The sequence below is a fragment of the Anarrhichthys ocellatus genome, unplaced genomic scaffold (assembly GCF_004355925.1).
Source record: "Anarrhichthys ocellatus isolate YVR2014 unplaced genomic scaffold, GSC_Weel_1.0 scaffold34, whole genome shotgun sequence".
Lineage (NCBI taxonomy): Eukaryota > Metazoa > Chordata > Actinopteri > Perciformes > Anarhichadidae > Anarrhichthys > Anarrhichthys ocellatus.
The window spans coordinates 4840186-4861301 of record NW_022280064.1 but is presented as its reverse complement, the minus strand read 5'-3'; the positions used below and the strand labels follow the sequence as shown (position 1 = coordinate 4861301).

The window sequence follows — 21116 nt, the reverse complement described above, 5'->3', positions numbered from 1 at the left end:
GAGAATAAAAGAGAGATTGGTGTAGATATGGAGAGAATAAAAGAGAAAGATTGGTGTAGATATGGAGAGAATAAAAGGCAAAGATTGGTGTAGATATGAAGAGAATAAAAGAGAAAGATTGGTGTTGATATGGAGAGAATAAATGAAAAAGAGACGAGACAGAAAGAGAGAAACTACTAGAAAAGTAATGGAGCATTGAGAGTAATGGCGGCAGACACAAACAGAGAGCAGCGTTATGACAGCAGTGAGTGACGTGAACTCTCCTCAGACTGCAGTGATGAAGAGCTAAACCTCCACATTATTAACAGCAGCCATCGGTTTGTTTTCACTGCTGCTCTCTGCTCCGTCCACAGGGCCCCCCCGAGGGGGTTCTGTGAGCCGTCTGTGCACAATGATCCCTCTCGTGTTTTGCATGATGGGATTTCCAACATGTCTGGAAGGATAATTGTGCTGAAAGTGACGGCAGGGAGCTAGCTCGCTAACTAGCCGGCCGTCCTCTCCGGATCCTTCCGTCTGTAGTCTACCAGCAGCGTAGTGGTCGGCTAATTTGGTCCCGTTGGTTAATATTTAAGCTACGACAAGCTACTTTTATTTTGTGTTGATTTTGGCGGTCCCTGTGGACAAAAGAGGTAGTGTTTACCAGCGATGCAGTTCCTTGACCAAAAACAACAACAAAACAAAGCAAATGTATGACTTTATATTTCAGAGAATATTCAGATTTTGAGTTCTTTCTCTGAATATTATTTTCTTGTCGACGGCTCTACAAGATGCTTAAACAAATAAGAAATGAAAGCTCCTAATCGTACCGATGCATGAATCCTCTGCAGTCCTGCTCAGTGGTTTGCACCTCGTTTACTGGTGTAGCTCCTAGAGGATCAGGACTAAACTGAGACTGGTTCAGGACCAGGTAAAAGTTCCTCATTGAGAGAAACTCAACGCATTTTCTTCAGCTTTTATAACCACCGTTAACCAACGTGTTCAGAGAACTTTAGCACCTCCACTTATGCCCCGCCCACACAACCATGTGACCATGTGAGCTAACAGATCAAAGGGGTCTGGACCCTGACGGCGTTCCCTCTGAACAGACGCTGCTTACGTTTGATGACGGACAGAGCGCACCACTGGACCTTCTTCCAGCGGCTGTGGAGGAGCCACTTGTTGACCTTCTTCACCAGCTCCGCCAGGTGGTCCGGGTCCGACTTCATGATCTGGTCAAACTCTTTAAACTGGAAACAGAGGGGGGGGGGGGGGGGTTACGCGGTCAGAAACACAGTGATGTTCAGCCAACAGCAGGTGGATGAAGTCTTTCTACTTACCACCGGAGAAGTAACTCGTGGAAGCATTTTAGATTCGACGCCATAGATGGAAAGAGTGTTTGCTGACTATGTAGAAAGAAACTGCTGACTTTGTAAAAAACAAACCGCTGCCTTACTCGCTCTACTGATGTCCTTACAGTCACTGCAGCTAATTACAAACGTATACTGGAGGCTATAACCGAGCATTACTTCCTGAATTAGAGGCGAATCTCAAAAACACAAAGATTTGTTTTCTCCAAAATTTGTGACTTTAATCTCAGATCAGTTCTGCGATTTTTCTTGCAAACGTATAACTTTATCATCTTAGAGAACAGCTGTTTTACCTCTAGTCAATTCTGAGCTCTTTCTCTGAATATTAATATTTATTTTCCTGCACGCTGTGTATCGAGGATCTCTGCAGCAAACACCCCCCCTCCACTAGAGACCACACGTCTAACCTAAATGTGATGAATTATTCATCTGCTGGGGAAGTAAATACAAAACAACACATCTGCTGGCTCTTGTTCTTTCAAAAAACCCTCACCTCAGCAGCCAAACATGACTAATGTGCTTTCCCACTGAATCTATTGGCTTTCTTTGGGGGGGGGGGGGGGGTCCTCACCTTGCCGGGCCGGAAAAACACTCTGGTCAGACCGAACTTGTAGTCGTTCTCATTCAGTCCCAGAGCTTTGAATAAAGCCTACAACAGAAACACGGAGGAGCATCAATAAACATGGAAATGTGCTGAGGTGATGATGATGAAAGCTCGCTGGGGCTCCGAGGACCCACCTTGCAGAAGAGCCGCGGGTCGAGGCGGGTGAGTTTCGGAGGCATGTACTGCTGGTACATGTTGTAGAGTTCGTGGAAGGGAGCCCTGGAGGGGAAGCCGCCCTGCATCAGGTCCAACACCGACACCATACCTACAGAGGCAGGGAGGAGTCACAGAGAATGAATCCAAACGGTATTTGTTACACACAGTTGGGTATTGAAGCTCCAAGAAGAATCAAAAACTCTGTTTATTTATTCTGTGATCAAATAGTTCCTGATTTAAATAAAGTTTTTGCCCATTTCAGGCTGGTTATTGATCGGTTGCTTGTTTTAGAATTGATTTTAAGATATTATTGATTGGGTACGAAGCCCTGAGAGGCCTCTCCCTCAGTTATGCATCAGATCTCTTGTTTCTGTGGTTCCTTGTTGTATGAAGGTCTAGATTTGAGAGATGGAGGTGACGGGAGCCTTTGCAGTCAAGCATCCAATACTGTGTAGTGACCGACCTGAGGAGATCTTTAAATCACGTTTTTTATCATCGCATATCAGTGACTGTATTTGTGTTTGACGAGGTTTTAGTTCATTTTACTGTTTTCACAAGTTTCTTGGCTTTAAGTTTACTTCAATCTCTTTGTGTTTTAATGTATTTTATTATTTATAGACAGAGAATCATTAGTTTTGGTTGTAATTAAATAATCTGGTACCAATAAACATTATTGTTAGTGATGTTTAGCACAACAAATCCAACAATGAACCTTTACCTTTGAAATAATGTGATGAAAACAGCAGACCACGTCTAACCAGTGAAGCCAATTAGCATCATTCGTCAGCGTCGTTTACTCCACTTGTGATTTGAACTTTGTGACCCGGCTCCCTCTCGTCAGCGCCGTCTGTCTGTGTTTACGTTGTGAGGACTTTGCAGACTGTTCCCGTTGACACATTGCCTTAGCTTGTTCCTGGAGACCCCCTGTACCCTCTTTCCTCTCACTCTGCTGTGAAAGCTGACATCAAAGGGCTCATTTCCCAGAACTCTTTCACAGCAGACAGACGCTGCTAATTGCCGTTCAGCGTAAATGAAACACTCTTGCGGCAGTTTGAAAATGCCATCGAGTCACCTCAGAAGTCATTTTCTAGTGTTGAGTGTTTTTGTGTCAATCCCCTGCACAACATTGAGTACATCCAGTTTCACAGCGTCACGTCACCATTGAAGAGCTCGAGGACATTCCCTGGTTCCTAAACACATCGACTGATTCTGAAAAACCCAACGCTGCAGCTCGACGCGTCATGAGACTGTAGCATATCAACATAATAACAGTTAGCCTTTCTGCAAACTGTATAACACCAATGTTAGCATGATGCCAAGGCTGCTGAAAGCCACTGTTGGCATTAACACAAGTGCACAACACCAGTGTTAGCTTTTGCATTTTATGTGCCGATGTTGGCGTCTACTAGGATTCATCATTTCAAAACTTCAGCTTCAGTAAAAACACATTCCAACACTATGCAACAAGAAAAATGTGCATGAAAGCTCTGGGATGCAACCTGCTTTAGTGTATTAGTAAGTGGAAAATGTGATATTTGACAATTTTTCATTGTATGAATTTGTTAAAACAAGTTAAGCTGAGTTGGATTGTATGATCTGTTAGCGTTGAGTTTGTATCTTCATTGTTTTCACACAAAGCTGGTAGCAGACATCATTTGCTTAAATTAGATGTGAAATCCTACAGAAGATGAATCTGGTCTCATGAGTTTTGATGCCAATTGTGTGGAGAGGAAACTTGGAAAGCACATTACAACTCCCTCTGTCTCACAGCTGTGATAATACAACTCTCCTCTTGTGTATTCAGATAAAGCTGAACGCTAACTGCTGCCCCCGAGGTGCACATCTCTCATATGAGACCTCCAGTTATAATTGCCGTACAATCGTTTCCCGAAGGAAACGCTAATCTTTGTGTGGCCCTGAGTCGAGACGTCTTAACTGTTACATCGAGGCAATGTTCCTCCTGGAGTCCTTCCAATGGGGAAACACTGAACACAGACACCCGACTCTCTAACCCGAAGCCTCTTATTCCAGTCTGGTGGTTCCAGCAACCGGAGCTCTTGACCGTATAATCCTGGGGTTAGTCTCCCTCCACTGGTTCCCCGTAAAATCCCCCACTGGTTGTTCAGTCAGTCGCCAGAATAAATGTCGCCATTGTACGTTTCTGTAAAACCGCTGGATACGTTGAATCTCGACGTTTCTCAATCAAAATACATGTTTCACGAATGCGTTTCCTATCAGCCTCGTATGACGCGAGCAGAAACGCGTTGTGGATGTGAAACGAGCGGCTAGCTTCAGTTTGCTGGAGTACAAGATCGTGCAAGACTTGTGGGATCACATGTCACACAAAAAATACATCTCGTCAGGCTTCAAGTAAAGCGTTTGTAAACCAGAGCACGGACCAATCAGCATCCTGCGAGGAGCCGCTGGCAACGACTCTGAAAGAGGCTAGCGTAGACGAGACAACAGCGAGACTGCAGAGTATTTCTTCATTGAAAGAAGAGCAAAGCACGACTGCGAAGACAACGGCTCGATTGACAGATGTTCATCCAATCACCTGCCAAGTGTTCTTTGAACGTGCCTGAACCGTTTCCCATGATCGTGGTTCGTGTTCAAATAGTAACGTAAGAAGGACCAACGCAGCTACCGGATACAAACAAGCGCCTCTTAGCGGACTTCCTTCCGCGATGAAACAAACGGAATGTCAGCGTTTACTTTTTGGTTTCTCGCGGGACATGAACAGCGGTCACCTGGGTGAAAGTCCTGCGTTTGTTTGACCCACCTGCCCTCAGTGGACTTGTTTTAATAGAGTGTAACTTTTAATAACTGTCTTTGTAACTTGTACATTCACAGTATCCGCTGTTTGCGTAAAACGCCAATGTTGTTGTTATCAAGTCATGATATTAAGTCCTACTTCTAGTTTCTAATCTACAAGGTGTTACTCAGCCTCAATATGTCACTAATTTAATTAAACCCTTTATCTGGTGCTTCCTGCTCAAAAGAACAAGCTCAAGGCTGCTCTGGTCACAGAATCCAGCCGTCGCCGGAAGCAATTAAATCTGGTTTCAGGGCTGCAAACCACAATGGAAAACTCATTTTTGAGTTTATTTCTTTGTATTTGTTGAATGAACCAGATTAACGACAGAATTTGTCAGGATAAGCGTCAGACATACTGTAGAATCCTGGATCTTATTATTGCTTGTACAGTGATTAAAAAACACAATACTCACACGAGCCGTTAGTCAGGGAACAAAAACAACAAATCAACACCGGAGTTGAGACAGAAGGTGAACAGTTTAAAGTCTTTTAAAGTAAATGAAAGTTATTCCCACTAAAGGTTCTGAGGTGAATCTCTTTACAGAAACACTGCTGTCCAACAACGATGTTCAAAAACACAAATATGTATTATTTTGTGTCTTTAAATGGTGAATGGACTTGTATTTGTAAAATAAATTGTATTAATCCACGAAGGCTATTCGATTGTGGGCAAATAAAGAGAGGAAACAGACATTTACACAGACAGACAAGCAAAGGAAGTGTTTCAGACTAGATTGGGCTGATTTAAAACAAACAAACATGAAGTAAAAAAAGTCTTTATAAAAAAAGAAATAGTCCACATGGAAGGTAAGCACAACAGTTCACACTGATGGTGAAAGGATCTAAACTAACGCACAGTCACACACACTTGGGGTTCAGTATCTCGACAAAAGACGAGCCGCTCTACCTCCGAGCCACAGCCGCCACGCAACAACGTCCTTTGTAGGATTAGTGAACTTCAGTGATGTTATTTTGGGATTCTTGCCCATTGTGAAGCCTCAGTGTCACGTTGGCACACTGAGGCCTCCCCAGTCTCATCCAAACGATCAACGCCTCCATTCCCAGTCCAATAAAAGTGATAAAGAACTTGGCGGGGAGCAGAATCTGAACAGGGCATCGTTGAGTTTGTGTGCTTGAGAGCAGAGTCAGAATCTCTGAGGATATTAAACCCGAGCTCATCATTTCTCTTCTTCCAAATCTGGTGGGGGGGGGGGTCACAGGCTTTTTGATTTGGGGGATAAGTTTAAGAAAGTGGTATCAAAGTCACAAAGCAGCTTCACAAGACAGGAACCTAGATCTAGAGCACAAGACACAGGAAATAACAGCCGCCAAAGACAAACACGTGATCTGGTTAAAGCTGTTAAATGTGATCGGAGTTATTTTTGTTAATTTTCTGACTAAATTAAACTTTGGATGTTTTTTTCGGTTTAAGTGGCAACAGACAACTTTTAGCCCCTTAACGTTTCCAAGTGGTTTTATTGTTGCTGTCACCACATTGCTTTCCGTTTCCTCACAGCAACAAGCGGCAAATTTTGCGATTTATTCAGACCAAGAAATATATTCAGATTTATTATATTCAACGCTTCTCAGAGTTACGAGTCCCTCTCATCTTGGAAGAATCTCTTCGCTGCAACAACACAACCCCCAAGCTTTATGCTGTAACGAATGCACGATGATGTCACCAATATGCAAATGAGCGCATGACGTTTGGAGCTAATGCTAGTGTCCTTCATGAGTAAAGCGCTGTGGACACAGACAGGACACACTACATCTTGAGTTCCACCGTTTCCTCTGCTGGAGAAAGTAAGTGAAGAACTTCCATTGATGCTCTTTGGTAACTGGTGATAGCTACCGACAGCTAACGGGGGAAACAGAAGCTCTACCCTCTTCCTGTTTTGGTTGACGCACTTTGTTTGTGACGTAAATGAAACCTTCATCTTTACCATGACATCGCCTCCTTTGGCAGACGGATCTGCACAGAGAAAGTGAGGCGTATCGGTCTTCATTCTGTAGGCAATACACTGTGCCGTCAGTTTACTTCACAATGACAGGTTGAAGAAACACACTCGTCTACGGCCCCTTCAAAAGTTCTCAAGAGGCTTTCTTGAAATCCACGAGGTGAACTTCAGTCACAGGTGCGTTCCAGACACAAGAGGTCTTTGCTGGCTGTAAATGTTTTGGCTGGCGAGTCACTGCTCAGGTGCTCGTCCTTGGTTCTTTATCTTTTAGAGGGTTTGTGTTTATTCACCGTTTTATTTCTCCTCCGGTGAAGACACTGTTCTGTAGACTTGTGTTTGTGTGGGTGGAAGGGGCAATGAGACAAAGACAGGATGTACTGATGGCAGAGAGATGATACAGAAGACGACAAACCTACGGACCAACGGAATGTGTTGAGACGCTTTACTGTGTAATGTTCTACACAGAAACAAGATCTCTATGTACCATTTAAGTTTATGATAGTTCAGAATTTTACAATTTGTTTATAATTTATTTTAGTTTTTCCTTTGAATTTAATTGGTTTTCAGTTTGTTTGCTACTTTTAGTCTAGCTTTGATTTAAATGTATTTCTTGTCAGTTTGTTTTAGGTTTAATGTCTCAGAGGTGAGTAGCTGCGTGTACGTACTAGATACGCGTTTAGGGATCTTTAACCTACTTCAGTGTTTGATGTGAAGCACAGATCCGTCGGCTGGAAGGTAAAGTGTTCGATTTATGTGGTTTAATGTTATGAGAGTCGACAGAAATTCATATCTTCTTTTTTTCTGAAGTGAAATATTATAACTAAAAAACTAAAAGTGAAATCAATTTAACCAGTTAATATCTTCAGTTTAGTTTTAAGTTCTTATTTAGTTTCCAATATTTTTCACTGCTTATTTACTGTTTTAGTTTCAGTGACTAAAATAACCCTGGTACCGATAGAGAGCTGGAGCGAGAGACAAGTAAGAAAACCTCCTTCACACATTCATATTCATCACACAGCTGGAGACACTAAAGGCTTCATTCTAACGTTAACACCGACAGTAGAACTCAATAAACATCTGGACACACGCTGTGGAATCAGCGGAGAGCTCCTTTAACTTCCTATTAGATCCTCACATATGTTAGAATATAGATCGTAAAGGAACATGTTCCACTTTTGTTTTTTAAAAGCTGTCATTTAAAATGTAATATTGAGACTTGACATCCAAGTATTTCTCAGGAAGTCTTGCCCAAATCTGGTTCTGTTTCCAGCTGCCACCCCTGGATTCATAGCATCACATAATAAAGAATATATGTACTGATTTAAAAGTACCACTGAAACTGAAATAAGATGTAAAAAGGAGGATATTCCTCTGTACACACTAATAATATCCATATCGTCACCTGGATGTAAAACTAGAGCAGAGGACATGTTAAGAATAACATAATGAAACTAGAATAAACTGAATTTTATGGGTATTCATCATGTGGATTCAGGAAGAACGAGCTCTGTTCCAGAGTAACGACCTGTTTCAAATCACAGGAACACCTTCAACCCTGTCCTGATTAACAATGAACATTCCTGACATCAGGTCAAACACCAGGATGAGGGTCTCACTGACCGGAGCACTGCAGCTGGGAGAGAATCTGAGCTCCTTCAAACTGGTGGCTGATCATCTTCAGGTTCGGCTTGATGCAGCGGATGAAGCTGGAGCCCTGCAGGAGGAGAACGAGGGAAACACGGAGAGACGGAAATCAGATATCCATCACGCTGTGACTCGGGACACGGTGCCGTACGATGGTGCACGGAGCACCGTGTCACAGTAATAAGCTCAACTGTACTGCAGATGTAACGCGGAATCATCGGGAGGAAACACTGACCGTGCTGCGCAGCTTCTCCAGGAGAATATTCAGCTGAGTCTGCAGAAAGACAAGAGAAAGAACAAAACACATTTAGTTTTTTGTGTGATTAATGCAGAGACAAAGAAACGCATGTTGTGGACAAGTTGAACTCTGGTTCATGTAGTTGTTCCACGTAATGACAAAGACACAACTGTGTATCCAACACCAACAGATTAACATTAGTTATAATGCTATATGTGCTTCTATATACCTTCAAATAATATATGTTGACGTCCAACATTTCAAATAACGTGCACAGCAAGTAAAAGAAATACAGCTCTGAAGTTTATCCTGAAGATCTGTATTCCTCATTTCCAGTTAAAGCTCTTAAAGGTGCCTCCAGTAGTTATGGAGCATTTATATCTATATTTATATCTATAGGACACACCTGCATGCTCTTACAGGGAGCAAAAATACTGCTAGCAAGTAAGATAGCAGTCATGTTTTAATGAGCTTTAATTTCTCCATTAAACACAAGGTTCACACACACACACACACACACACACACACACACACACACACACAATATATATTGTGTGTTAGAGGGTCATATTTTTCTTTTGGCTAGAATGAATGCATTAGATGCTTGTCGTCCTTTTGACAACATGAGACAGAAGTGGTGCACTTTGGCTTCTTGTGGCCAGAATGAGAACTACAACAACAAACCCTTAAAAATAAATGATCCTGCAAAAACATTTATTTCTCAACCGGTTTCACACGTGAAAGAAATAAATAAGAACAATTATCCTGGCAAAATCTTTCTTACTCACTTCTTCTTAAGTGATAAAAACATGTTTTACTTTCCTTTCAGGGCTTCCGTAGTTCAGCCTTACTTTGAGCTTTTTTAACTGTGACAAATCTTTTGATTTCTTGGTTTTTATTATCACCATTTCTAACTTCTGCCTCTCCGGGCTTCCGTACTTATTTCACTATATTTAGCAGTAAATATCGTATAAATACCAAACAGTGTAGTTTCAGCATTTATGCAAAGAAAGAAACACTTCTCGAGATACAATCTGATTTCTCTCACTGTTCGCTCTCAGCTCATCAGATATGAAAGTAAAGCCTTCTGAGGCTCGTTAGTCACTCGTGATTTTGGGCTAAACAAATAGAATTGAATTGTTTCAACACATTCATGATTAAATGAAGGCGTGAATCTCTAGTCAGTCGAGCACTTTGACCGAACATATAACCGTCCTTTTCACTGTTATTGTACTTCAAGAATTAATCTGAGACAGTTTGAGATGCTGCTGAGGTTGACAAGAGAGGACCCAGAGAGAGATAAAGCCTTTCAGTTTGGTATGCATTAGCAGGAATCCTCTTACTCTGCAGGCTGTCGAGGGTCAAGACGGATTAACTCTTTACATTTGATGTGACTCACTTTGGAAAAAAAAACAGCAGTGCAGGATTTCTGATAAGCAGAACCTTTTTAGAAATGTGCATCATCAACATCTTAGTTCCAACGGCTGAACCGGAAAGTTTGTTGCGTTAGTTTTACTCAGCTTGGAGGCCCAGTCGGGTGGAGCTTCTGATAAGGGTTTTGTCTTTGTGTGGAAGAACACATGCACATTCTGAAACCCTCACATCATGAATAACTTTAAAGTGTGAATTAAAAACTCGACAAAGACTGTTACAAAAGAAATGCTTCAATCATCAAACTCTTTTATTATTGATGAGTCATTAATATTCCAACAATAGTAGGTCGGCCCTTTCCCTGGACGGTCCGCCGCGTTCTTCACCTCATAACTTCTCATTACATTTAGTGATGGCGATGCATTATTCAAGCGCATTCTAGCAAGGACATGAGGAGCATCAGTGTTATGAGAATGTGAATATATGTAAATGTAAATACATGTAAACTGACGAGGGTCAATGAAGGAACGACGCGGTGAAGCCGAACAAACGGTGAGAGATTGTAGACAAGACGCGCAACAGCTACTAGCAGCCATTAGCAACTACTAGCAGCAATTAGCAGCTACTAGGAGCCATTAGCAGCTACTATGAGCCATTAGCAGCTACTAGGAGCCATTAGCAGCTACTAGAAACCATTAGCAGCTACTAGGAGCCATTAGCAGCTACTAGGAGCCATTAGCAGCTACTAGGAGCCATTAGCAGCTACTAGGAGCCATTAGCAGCTACTAGAAACCATTAGCAGCTACTAGAAACCATTAGCAGCTACTAGGAGCTATTAGCAGCTACTAGGAGCCATTAGCAGCTACTAGGAACCATTAGCAGCAATTAGCAGCTACTAGGACACATTAGCAGCTACTAGCAGCAATTAGCAGCTAATAGGAACCATTAACAGCTACTAGGAGCCATTAACAGCAATTAGCAGCTACTAGGAGCCATTAACAGCTACTAGGAGCCATTAGCAGCAATTAGCAACTACTAGCAGCCATTAACAGCTACTATGAGCCATTAACAGCTACTAGGAGCCATTAGAAGCAATTAGCAACTACTAGCAGCCATTAACAGCTACTAGGAGCCATTAGCAGCTACTAGGAGCCATTAGCAGCTACTAGGAGCCATTAGCAGCTACAAGGAGCCATTAGCAGCTAATGGCTAGTAGCGCCATGACAATAAAACCATTTATTTTGCATGTTGTAAGAGCTATAATACAGTTTAAATGTATAGTAGTGTGAAATAACGTGTAATAGTGTCTACATATATAATATGACAGACTTGGTCTCTTCATTTATTTGTTTGTTATATTTATTATCACTTACATAATTTCATTTTATCTGCAGTGGCCTCAAATTTGTCCAAATACTTGAGTTAATAAAGAATCTCTTTTAAAGTTGTAATGCCTGTAAAGCTCTCTGAAACAGACGTGTGTATGAAATCTGCTATTTTAATTATTTACGTCCTCATTCGATGCATTTCCCAGTGATTAACGACAAACTTTCCTTAAGTATCCCACTGTTTGTTTTGTTTCCCATTCAGGCTAAAAGAGGGTCGACTTATGTCTGGATGAGCCATCGGATCAAGACTCTTGTTCTGGGGTATATTGAGTGCCGTTATTGGGACAGAATACTGTCTGGTTATAATGAAAACCTCCACGTCCTCCACAGCCCGAAGTCTCTCCCGTCACCTCGACTGACTCCAGATGTATCGCCGCTCATTTCCACCCTCCGCCTCTCTGTTGTTGAATCCTCCTCTCCACCTGTTGAACTTTAATCACAGCTCGGGTGGAGAGAGAGGGGACCGAGGGCAGGTTTTAGGAAAACACAGCTAATAAAAACTCAATCTCCTCGGAGCCGGTTCAAATCCACCCTGAGACGAGCTCCGGGCTTCAATCTTCTAAAATAAGTTTTCTAACTTTGTAAAACATTTAAAGGCAACATAGTGTGTGCTTGTTGTTTGGTATCAGTTTGGAAATTAACTTTTGCCATGATTATTATCGTCAGGAGAATAGCACTAAATATCCACTAAAATGCCCATAGTGTCACATTCATAATGTCATCAAAACTACATTTTACACTTCAGACACTCTCCAAGCTGTGTTGATGCTAATATTCTGCTCCTTCATGCTTCTTCCTGTCCACCTTTATCTGACTGCATATAGGTAGTGGACATAGATACCGTGACATCACCAATTGGTTTCTGGACTAAGGTTTTGAAACCTGGAGTTTGTCATTTTGGCCGTTGTCATCTTGGTTTTTAACGGTCACCATGTTGGTTTTTGGCCGCTGCCATTTCAGGTTTTTGGCCATCATCATTTTGGTTTTTGTCACTCACTTTTTTGTTTTTAGCAGTCACCATGTTGGGTTTTATCAGTGACCATCTAGCTTTTTTGGATGTCGCCATTTTGGTTTTTGGTCGTCTCCATCTTGGTTTTTTTGCAACCAGAAGTGACACGAGTGAGTGGAGCTCAAGTTCAACCGAACGCTGAGTAAAACATTTTTTGGAGGCTAAATTGTTACAAATAACTTTCGTGAACTGAAAACTGTGAAAGGGTTAAAGTTGGAGGACATCAATCACCATGTAAGCCCCGCCCACAAGCATACCCAGTTGTATGGTCTACTTTACTCTTAATGGGACCATCATTTACTATGAAAATATGAAATGTATGATGCATGAACATGTTTCCCGTGCGTCTCTACCGGCTGAGTCAAAATAAAATAACACAAAACAACCGTAAGAACATTGTTTAGGGTGAATCTGCCCGGATAAAACAAACACATAATGCAGTGTTTTCATGGAATTGAGAATCTGTCAGCTCTGGCTGCAGGATCTAACTCCTCAGTGATGGACAGCGTCTCAGCGACGTACTTCACATATAAATCACGTCTCCGTACACATGAAAGGATAAAATATGTGTACATCAAAGACGCCAATGTTCCTTTGGAAACCACAAAGCATTTCCCCCGACGCCCCTGAACACCACGCTGCTCTCTGACCTCTGGTAACAGAGCCGGACATCGTTCCCTCGGGTTATGTGCTTTGTTTTTGTTATTTTTAGGACACACGATCGAGCGGAGCCAAGCGCTGCGATTTGTTTTTCCGTTGCCTTTGGTTAGGTGACACATTGGAGCACATATCAAGGTGAGATGCTGAGCCGGAGGAGTCGCAGTTAAGGAAAGTAAAAAAAACACAAAGAAGCTGCTCTGTGTTCTCTGAATGTACTGTGAAACTCAGTGGAACTTCACACAGAGAGACAATTGCACTTCCTGTTCTGACGGAGAGACTCTGTGTTCCACTCAGACGGCGTTACAGCCGACCGATTTCTGGATTCTTGAGGCTAATGCCGATATCAGTGTTTGAGAGATTAACAACATCAGAACGGTCTCTTTAATATGTACTCGTGGGATCTCTGTAAAGATGAACCTGAGCTGGCTTCATCCTGACCACAAGAGCCACAGTCTGTCAGATCTCTTGTTAAAGGTGCTGCGTGATGCGTTTCTGCGCCTCCATCACTCATTGATCCCTGATACGTTGGCATCATCACTACAGCTCTGGCAGCAGGAGGTACAGTAGGGCTGTTGTTGCAGAATGCAGATTTTATGCCCCGTAGTTTATTTCTGGTCCCTTGTGTTTTGTGTTTCTTGCATATTTGCAGAGTTAAAAATAGAAGGGACGACACGTTGTTTTTTTAAATCTACTATTAAGGGATTCGTGGTGTTGAACCCATCCGACATCAGAAAGGTTCACTTTCTGCTATAAAATAAGCATTTCAGGTCAACAAATTCAGTTCATTTCAGCCAGAAACTCACCCTGAACTTGTTGCCGACGCTGATGAAGCCGAGTTTTCCCGCTTTCTGCTTCACGTCTTTGCTGTTGTTGGAGTTCTCGAAGAGTTCGCGGACGAAGCGGTCCTTGGACTCGCTGACCAGACACTCCAGAGACATGTGCAGGGCGTCGTTGTTCTTCTCCACAAACTTGGTCTAAAAACAAAAGCAACAAGTTCTCAGACTTCATTCATTATCTATGATTCATCCGGCTGCCTCTGCTCACTGAACAGGCCAATCGACAAATATCAGAATATATTAGACACACAGAACATGCAGCCTCACTCATATGAGACGATGTAAAATGCATGATGTCATCTGAACGGTCTCTTGCTTTGGTCCGAAGTGTCCAGTGAGATTAAACAAAAACTAAATCAATCATTTTTGTGTGACATTCATTTTCAAAGACGGCTTCCAGGAGAAAGCCGAGCGGAGGAGAGTGTTCTGTGAAAACGCACCGTCTCGTAGCACACGGCTCCTGCAAAGTGTCTGATAATAAATCCTTCATCATCCCTCACGTTCCTGTGGACGGCCAGCTTAGACTTCCTGGGTACCTGAGGGACGGACGGACACACACACGCACACACACGCACACACGCACACACACGCACACGCGCACACACACGCACACACACACACGCACACACACGCACACACACACACAGGAAAACACTTAGACTCAGCAGACTTCCTGCATATGTTCCATTTACAATGACGTGCTAATTCCCGCTCCTGTCAATCACTCAGTTCTGGAGATGAAGATTAAGAGTCAGTGTTCAGCCTCATGACGTCATACATTTGATTGAATCGGACCTGAACCACCTTTTGGAACATTTGTTTATGGATTAAAAATGAAACGACATGGAATATGTATTGTTTTTATGTTAAACGTAAAGGGATAATAGTCGGAGAACGAACTAGAACAAGAGAGTTATTTACAGGTAAATGTGACAATTTATGGACAACCGGCCATCTTACCTTCCTTTAAAGATAAAGACAAATCATAAAAAACAACAACAACACAGACTTCAATTTCTTATTCAAAGCCCCGGTTCAAAGGAGCCACTTCCTGTTTCAGAGCGGACTCACGGTGAGGCGGAAGTGGTTCTTGTGTTTGTTGTGAACGGTGTCGGTGAAGTGCTGGTCGCTGGGTTGAGGTAGCCTGTTCTCTTCGTCCAGGATGTCCAGGATGCCGACCATCTTCGCCTCCACCAGGTCTGTGAGAGGAGCACGAGGACACGACGGTTAGTCGTTAACGGAACCACCTGAGGGCTAACCGGGCAGCACGACCAATTAAACCAAGGAAACCATTAAAAATCCAATTAAAGTTAAATGGAATAGGAGGTGTGGAAATGTTAAGAGTTTCTCGTTGACCTGGTCTGACTCAGAAGGTGATGGGAAGCAAACCGTTATTATTTTAATTGCATTACCATTATTGTTATTATCATTATAATATCCGTACAGTACTGAACACCTGGAGGTGCAAACGTGGTTTATTTCATCACGATGATAGAAAAGTCATTTCAACGTCTAGCTTCTGGATAAAAAACCTCCACGACCGTGTTCCTCAATCTTTAGGGAAACTAGGTTTAAGAGCCAACAATGTGGAGCGAGTTCATTTATGCAAACCAGTGGTAAACTGCAGTTCAAACTAAGGACACAATGAGCAGGTACTGTTGTGTCTCTGTACAGATTTGACTATTTTTAACTGAACGATAAAATGTGGCATTATTGTCACAACTGTAGTAGTACTGCTGCTGCTGCTACTACTACTACTACTGCTACTACTACTACTACTGCTACTACTACTACTACTGCTGCTACTGCTACTACTGCTACTACTGCTACTACTACTACTACTACTGCTACTGCTACTACTACTACTGCTACTGCTACTACTACTACTACTGCTGCTACTACTACTGCTGCTACTACTACTACTACTGCTGCTACTACTACTACTGCTGCTGCTACTACTACTACTGCTGCTACTACTACTACTACTACTGCTACTGCTACTACTACTACTACTGCTACTGCTACTACTACTGCTGCTGCTACTACTACTACTACTGCTGCTACTACTACTACTACTGCTACTGCTACTACTACTACTACTGCTACTACTACTACTACTGCTACTACTACTACTACTGCTACTACTACTACTGCTACTACTGCTGCTACTACTGCTTAGTAAAACATGGATTAAATGAGTCTGCAGGGTTCTTGAAACAGTCAATTCACGTCTACATGAGACGTTTAATAATGTTTGCTTCCACATCTGGATCTTAAATAAAGAACTGTGTCACACATTAAAGAGAGACTTTAACACACCACAAGTTTAAAAAATGAAGCATTCAAAGCTAGACTGATGTCTAAAGAACAACTACTGGATGTGCTCTGGAAGAGGGCCGATGAGCACTACAGTACAGTAATGAACACTGCAGGCTGGAGCTTCAATCGATAGAGTAATGAAGAGAGCGAGCACTTCATTTAGGAGCACGACTAACAAGGAGGAAAGATCTGCTTGTACTGCATCAACATGGAGCTATGAAACGGATCTGATACGAAGTCAGCGACGAGTCCACAGTCCAGACAGGAGAGGTCAACTCGATGGGAAGATAAAGAGCCACTTCAGGAGAACACAATGTTAAACTGACTCATTTAATGGACCATAGCTTGAACTGAAATATACTTTTATGAACCTTCAATTACATCATTTCAGAATGTCTCTCCGGTCACAATGCAGTGTATTTGATGGGATATCTCTTCCCACACAAAGCTCACGTTGTGTGTTATAAAACCGGCGACTGGCGAGCTCCCAACGTGTGACGAAGAAGAGGCTCGATTCCTGCAGCATACGTCAACAACGGTGTCACAAACACTAGTAAGTGGTGAGAAAGGTCAGAGACACAGTGAACCCGGTGAAGGGCCTGGAGAGGTGTCGGTGTAAACTACAGCACAGCTTCACTGACTGAGGAGGAAGTCACGGAGGATGACTCACCGCGTCTTTCTGAGTCATGAATTGGAGATGCACAAAGACTCCTACTCACAAACTCACTGCGTCCAACTAACCGAGACCTCTGACCAGCAGCCAGACTTCCTACTCAAAACCCCCCGGAGACATCCCATCATCCTCATCATCCATCCCCCCTCATCCCTCCATCTACCATCTCTACCAGTCTCAAGGAAAACAACATGAACACAGACGGGAGCACAGCGGCCATAATGAACGAAGCGTTAACAAATAAAACTGCCCGTTTGGACTTGAATCTTTGTTTTAATTTCTTCTTCGTTGTGCATGATGTCACGTATCTCCCGTCTGTACAGATTCAATTTCCTGCAACATCAAGAGAGAGTTTTATGTGCTCTCTGGTGCTTGTGTGGACCGAGTCGCCGCTGCTCACAGAACACACAACAGGAGCCCGAACAAACAAATGCATTTCGGTAATCTACAGTTTTTTCCGAGCCAATATACAAAGAGCTCGTTGTAAACAGTCTGACTGCTGCCTCCCTCCAGCTGTCGCTCCGCTGTAGTTCAGCATCTAATATTGATGCTATTTCACAGAGCTGGACATCAGCAAAAAGCATAATTAACCTCCTTCACCTCTAAACCAGCTCACATCCATCTGCCTCCCTGTTTATGGAGACGTGTCTCAGTCAGGACAGGAGTTCACATGCTCCGAGGGCTTCCGTCACTCTGTCTGTCCGTGAAACAGCACCGAGGCTCCGGGGTCAAACTGTGGAGCGCCGGCTGACCGAGGGCTCAGAGCCAGCAGCACATCGAGGCCAATAATGAGCAGCATTCTGCAGCCCTGGGCTCGCAAACACAACTCCTACTCCCGTGTAGCTCGAGAAGACTGGAACCCCAGAGTGAGAAAATTAAAAGCATGAATACTACAAAGCAACCAGGACCAGCAGCAAAAACCTGCGAAACCTCAGGCAGTGACTCAACAGAGCTCTGTTTGACAGAGCATCGGAGAGGAAGTGATACCTACAGCTATGTTTGCAATGCTGTAGCGGAGGCAACACAAAAGCTCAAGTCTTAGCTAAAAAAATAAATCCAGGTTCTAGTTCTATTTCGAGTCCCTCGTCAAGTCCCAAGTGAACGCAGACAAGTCCTAAGTCAAGACAGGAAAGTCCTACGTCGTCGGCCAGGTTAAGACCTAATAGTCTTAATCTAAGTCCCAAGTTCAGACCAGAAAGACAACACAGGAAAGTCACTTTTCACTTCCTAAGTCAAGACATAGAAGTCCAAGTCCAAGACATAGAAGTCCAACGTCAAGGTCTAAGCTGGGACACAACAGTTTCACGTTCCCGTAACGTGACTGGGAAGTCTCGAGTCAAATTTCAAGTCATGACCAACAAGTCCCAAATAAAGACAGAAAAGTCTAGATCCAAGTTAAACACAACACTAAACAAGGAGTACCAGGTCAAGTTCAGTGTGAAGAACTTCAAGTCATACAACAAGACTGGGAAGTTGCAAGTCAAGACCAACAAGTACCAATTAAAGGTTGCAAGACATGTCAACGTAAGAACTACAAGACTGGGAAGTTGCAAATAAGCCATGAGTTAAGATCTGGATGTCCCACATTAAGTCCTGAGTCAAGGCAAACAAGTCCCAAGTCAAGTCCCAAGTTACGGCCTACAAGTCCAAAGACAGAACAGAAAAATCCAAGTCAAGACCCAAGTCAAAAACTACAAAACAACTTTCCACGTCTAGACATGAAAGTTGCAGGTCAAGTTCCAAAGTAAGACCTCCAAATACCAATTAAAAGTTGCAAGACAAGTCAATTTAAGAACTACAAGACCCCAAACAAGACTAGGGAGTTACAAGTCAAGTCACAAGTCAGGATCTAAAAGTCCCAAATAAAGACGGAACAGTAAGTCATGTCCTGAGATTTTCATGACAAGACCCAGATCGAGGAAAGTCTCAAGTCAAGACGAGAGAGAGAGAGAAGTCAAGTTCCGAGTTAAGAGCTTCAACAGGACTAGAAAGTTGTGAGTCAAGACCAACAAGTACAAATGACCAAAACAAGACAGGACAGCCCTTCATCAGAGGCCTAGTTCAGACCAAAAGGTCACAAGTCAACACAGGAAAGTCACAAGTCACTTACAACCTACAAGTCCCACGTCATGACAGGAAAGTTGCAAGTCAGGATTCAAGTGAAGACCTTCAAGTCTTACATCAAAGATTAAAAAACAGTTGCAAAGCATGTCGAGTTAAGAACTACAAGAGCTAAAACAAGACAAGAAAGTCAGCACAGACTCAAACCAGAGAGAAACACCCTGTATGTCAACGGCAAGAATGTCTGAACACATTGACTGCAGAAAGCTGATGAATTCACTGCTCTGATGGATTCTTTAAATGCTTCTAGACATTAAAAGCACCATCTGAATATTAATACACAGTTTGAATATTTAGTTCGTGATGAGTACAGCCAGCTTTGTGCTCTTCTTCCTCTTCTGTGTAGCTTGAGCTCCACACACGGGGAAACACATCAGTCATACAAATAACAGAATAAGCAGAAAACACACAAATATGGAGGTCGAGCCACCGGAGCTGCTCTGAATGCACGAAGGTTATCGTGAGTGCAGAGCGTCGAGTGGCGTCTTCGTACCTATGCAGTCCTGATTGTCGACGTAGTGAACCTCGTTGACTCCGAGCCCCTCCCGCTGGTACAGCTCTTGCTCCTGGAATGCAAAACGAGACATTTCTAATGAGAATCCATAACGATATCCGCGTTCGTCTAATGAGGAGGAGGAGGAGGACGGGGACTCTGAGGGCTTTCTAGCTCTCTAACAAAGCGCCACTTAGACCGGCGCTCTCTGCTGCTACACTTTCATGCAAAGTAAGAATGGGCGTCTTAAAGAGTCTAGTCTGTTATGTGAAGAAGAAAAAATGATACGTCTACGTCATTCTTTTCCAAAATAAGAGACGTGGAACACTGTGGACTGGGACGGCGTGGGGTTTCACGTCTCCAATGGTTGTTTGGGTGCTGAAGACGTCTGTAGATGAAGAGATTCATCCAAATACGAGACACAAAGTTTACGGAAAGCAACAGAAAACTTTCTACGTCCGGTCATTTTGAAGAGAAATCATCCAGGGTTTCATCTTTAACCGGTAATCATCACAACACATACTTTCAAAAAGGGGAAACTACACCATGTTACGGGATGAAACGCTCCTTTAAAAAGGTTGGATTTCATGTTTTCAGGTGTCTGAGCTTTGGAAAATGAATACTTTTATAAGAAATGACACCTACTCTCACAGTAAGAGAAGCACTTAAAGGTCTAAATCAAAGGGTGCTTTGACTTGCGGCTGTTTGTCAGTGCTGGCTGGTGATGGGAGGAGGTTTCTGGAGGTGAACGTCAGCTCTCACCTCCTTCAGGATGCGCTCGTTGAAGAACTGCTGCAGCTTCTCGTTGCAGTAGTTGATGCAGAACTGCTCGAAGCTGTTGTGTTCAAAGTACTCTGTAGAACGGAAACAGCAGCGGAGAGTCAGTCAGAGGAACTCTGACGAGGACATCGCGTCATTATTTATCTAAGTGACTAAATATGAAACATTAAAATATATATATTGATATATATTGATAAGAGGGTTCTGATGGGTACCGACCGAAGCCGGCGATGTCCAGGACGCCGATGAAGTTGGCGGAGGATTCGAAGGGGAAGCACTGGTTGGCCCTCGTCACCACGTGGTCGAACAGGCAGCTGTACACGGCCTTCGCCAGCGCGTCCCGGGCGTTGTTGGCCTGCTCCACTTTGAGCGGCACTCTGGAGACACACAGGGATGAAAGAGTGACAGGTCACATGGTGAGTTACAGAGGTAAGGAGTGTTTCTGTGTGGAATACATAGAAAACTACAGCGTTTATCAGCCAGGAGATGTAAACGTGTCATTATCGTCAGATTTCCATCTTTCCGACGGTCTTTGAACGCTTGTGGACACGTGGAAACACGTTGGATATGTAGAATGCAGTGTTTTATTTATTGGTTCATGATGTTCATGCTGCTTTAGTGTTTTATATTCCTGTACATTTAGTATCTTTGTGTTTTAGACACCACGACAAAACGAGTGATTTGAATCATGTATTTTTGGGCTAAA

The 21116-nt window shown here is 43.0% G+C and overlaps 1 protein-coding gene across 1 annotated transcript in view; it reads right to left on the bottom strand.

The window, feature by feature from the left end:
* Positions 1-20807, bottom strand: part of LOC116393538 (unconventional myosin-VI-like) — a gene marked incomplete at its 5' end in the record, with an annotated part of 40876 nt that extends 20069 nt beyond the window's left edge. The window contains 11 exons of the mRNA XM_031865933.1: positions 1097-1226; positions 1918-1995; positions 2085-2215; positions 8499-8592; positions 8758-8796; positions 13992-14162; positions 14465-14560; positions 15096-15223; positions 19631-19703; positions 20393-20484; positions 20630-20807. Coding sequence (XP_031721793.1) covers positions 1097-1226; positions 1918-1995; positions 2085-2215; positions 8499-8592; positions 8758-8796; positions 13992-14162; positions 14465-14560; positions 15096-15223; positions 19631-19703; positions 20393-20484; positions 20630-20807 — 1210 coding nt within the window. The remainder of the gene's footprint in view (positions 1-1096; positions 1227-1917; positions 1996-2084; positions 2216-8498; positions 8593-8757; positions 8797-13991; positions 14163-14464; positions 14561-15095; positions 15224-19630; positions 19704-20392; positions 20485-20629) is intronic.
* Between the last annotated feature and the right edge of the window lie 309 nt (positions 20808-21116).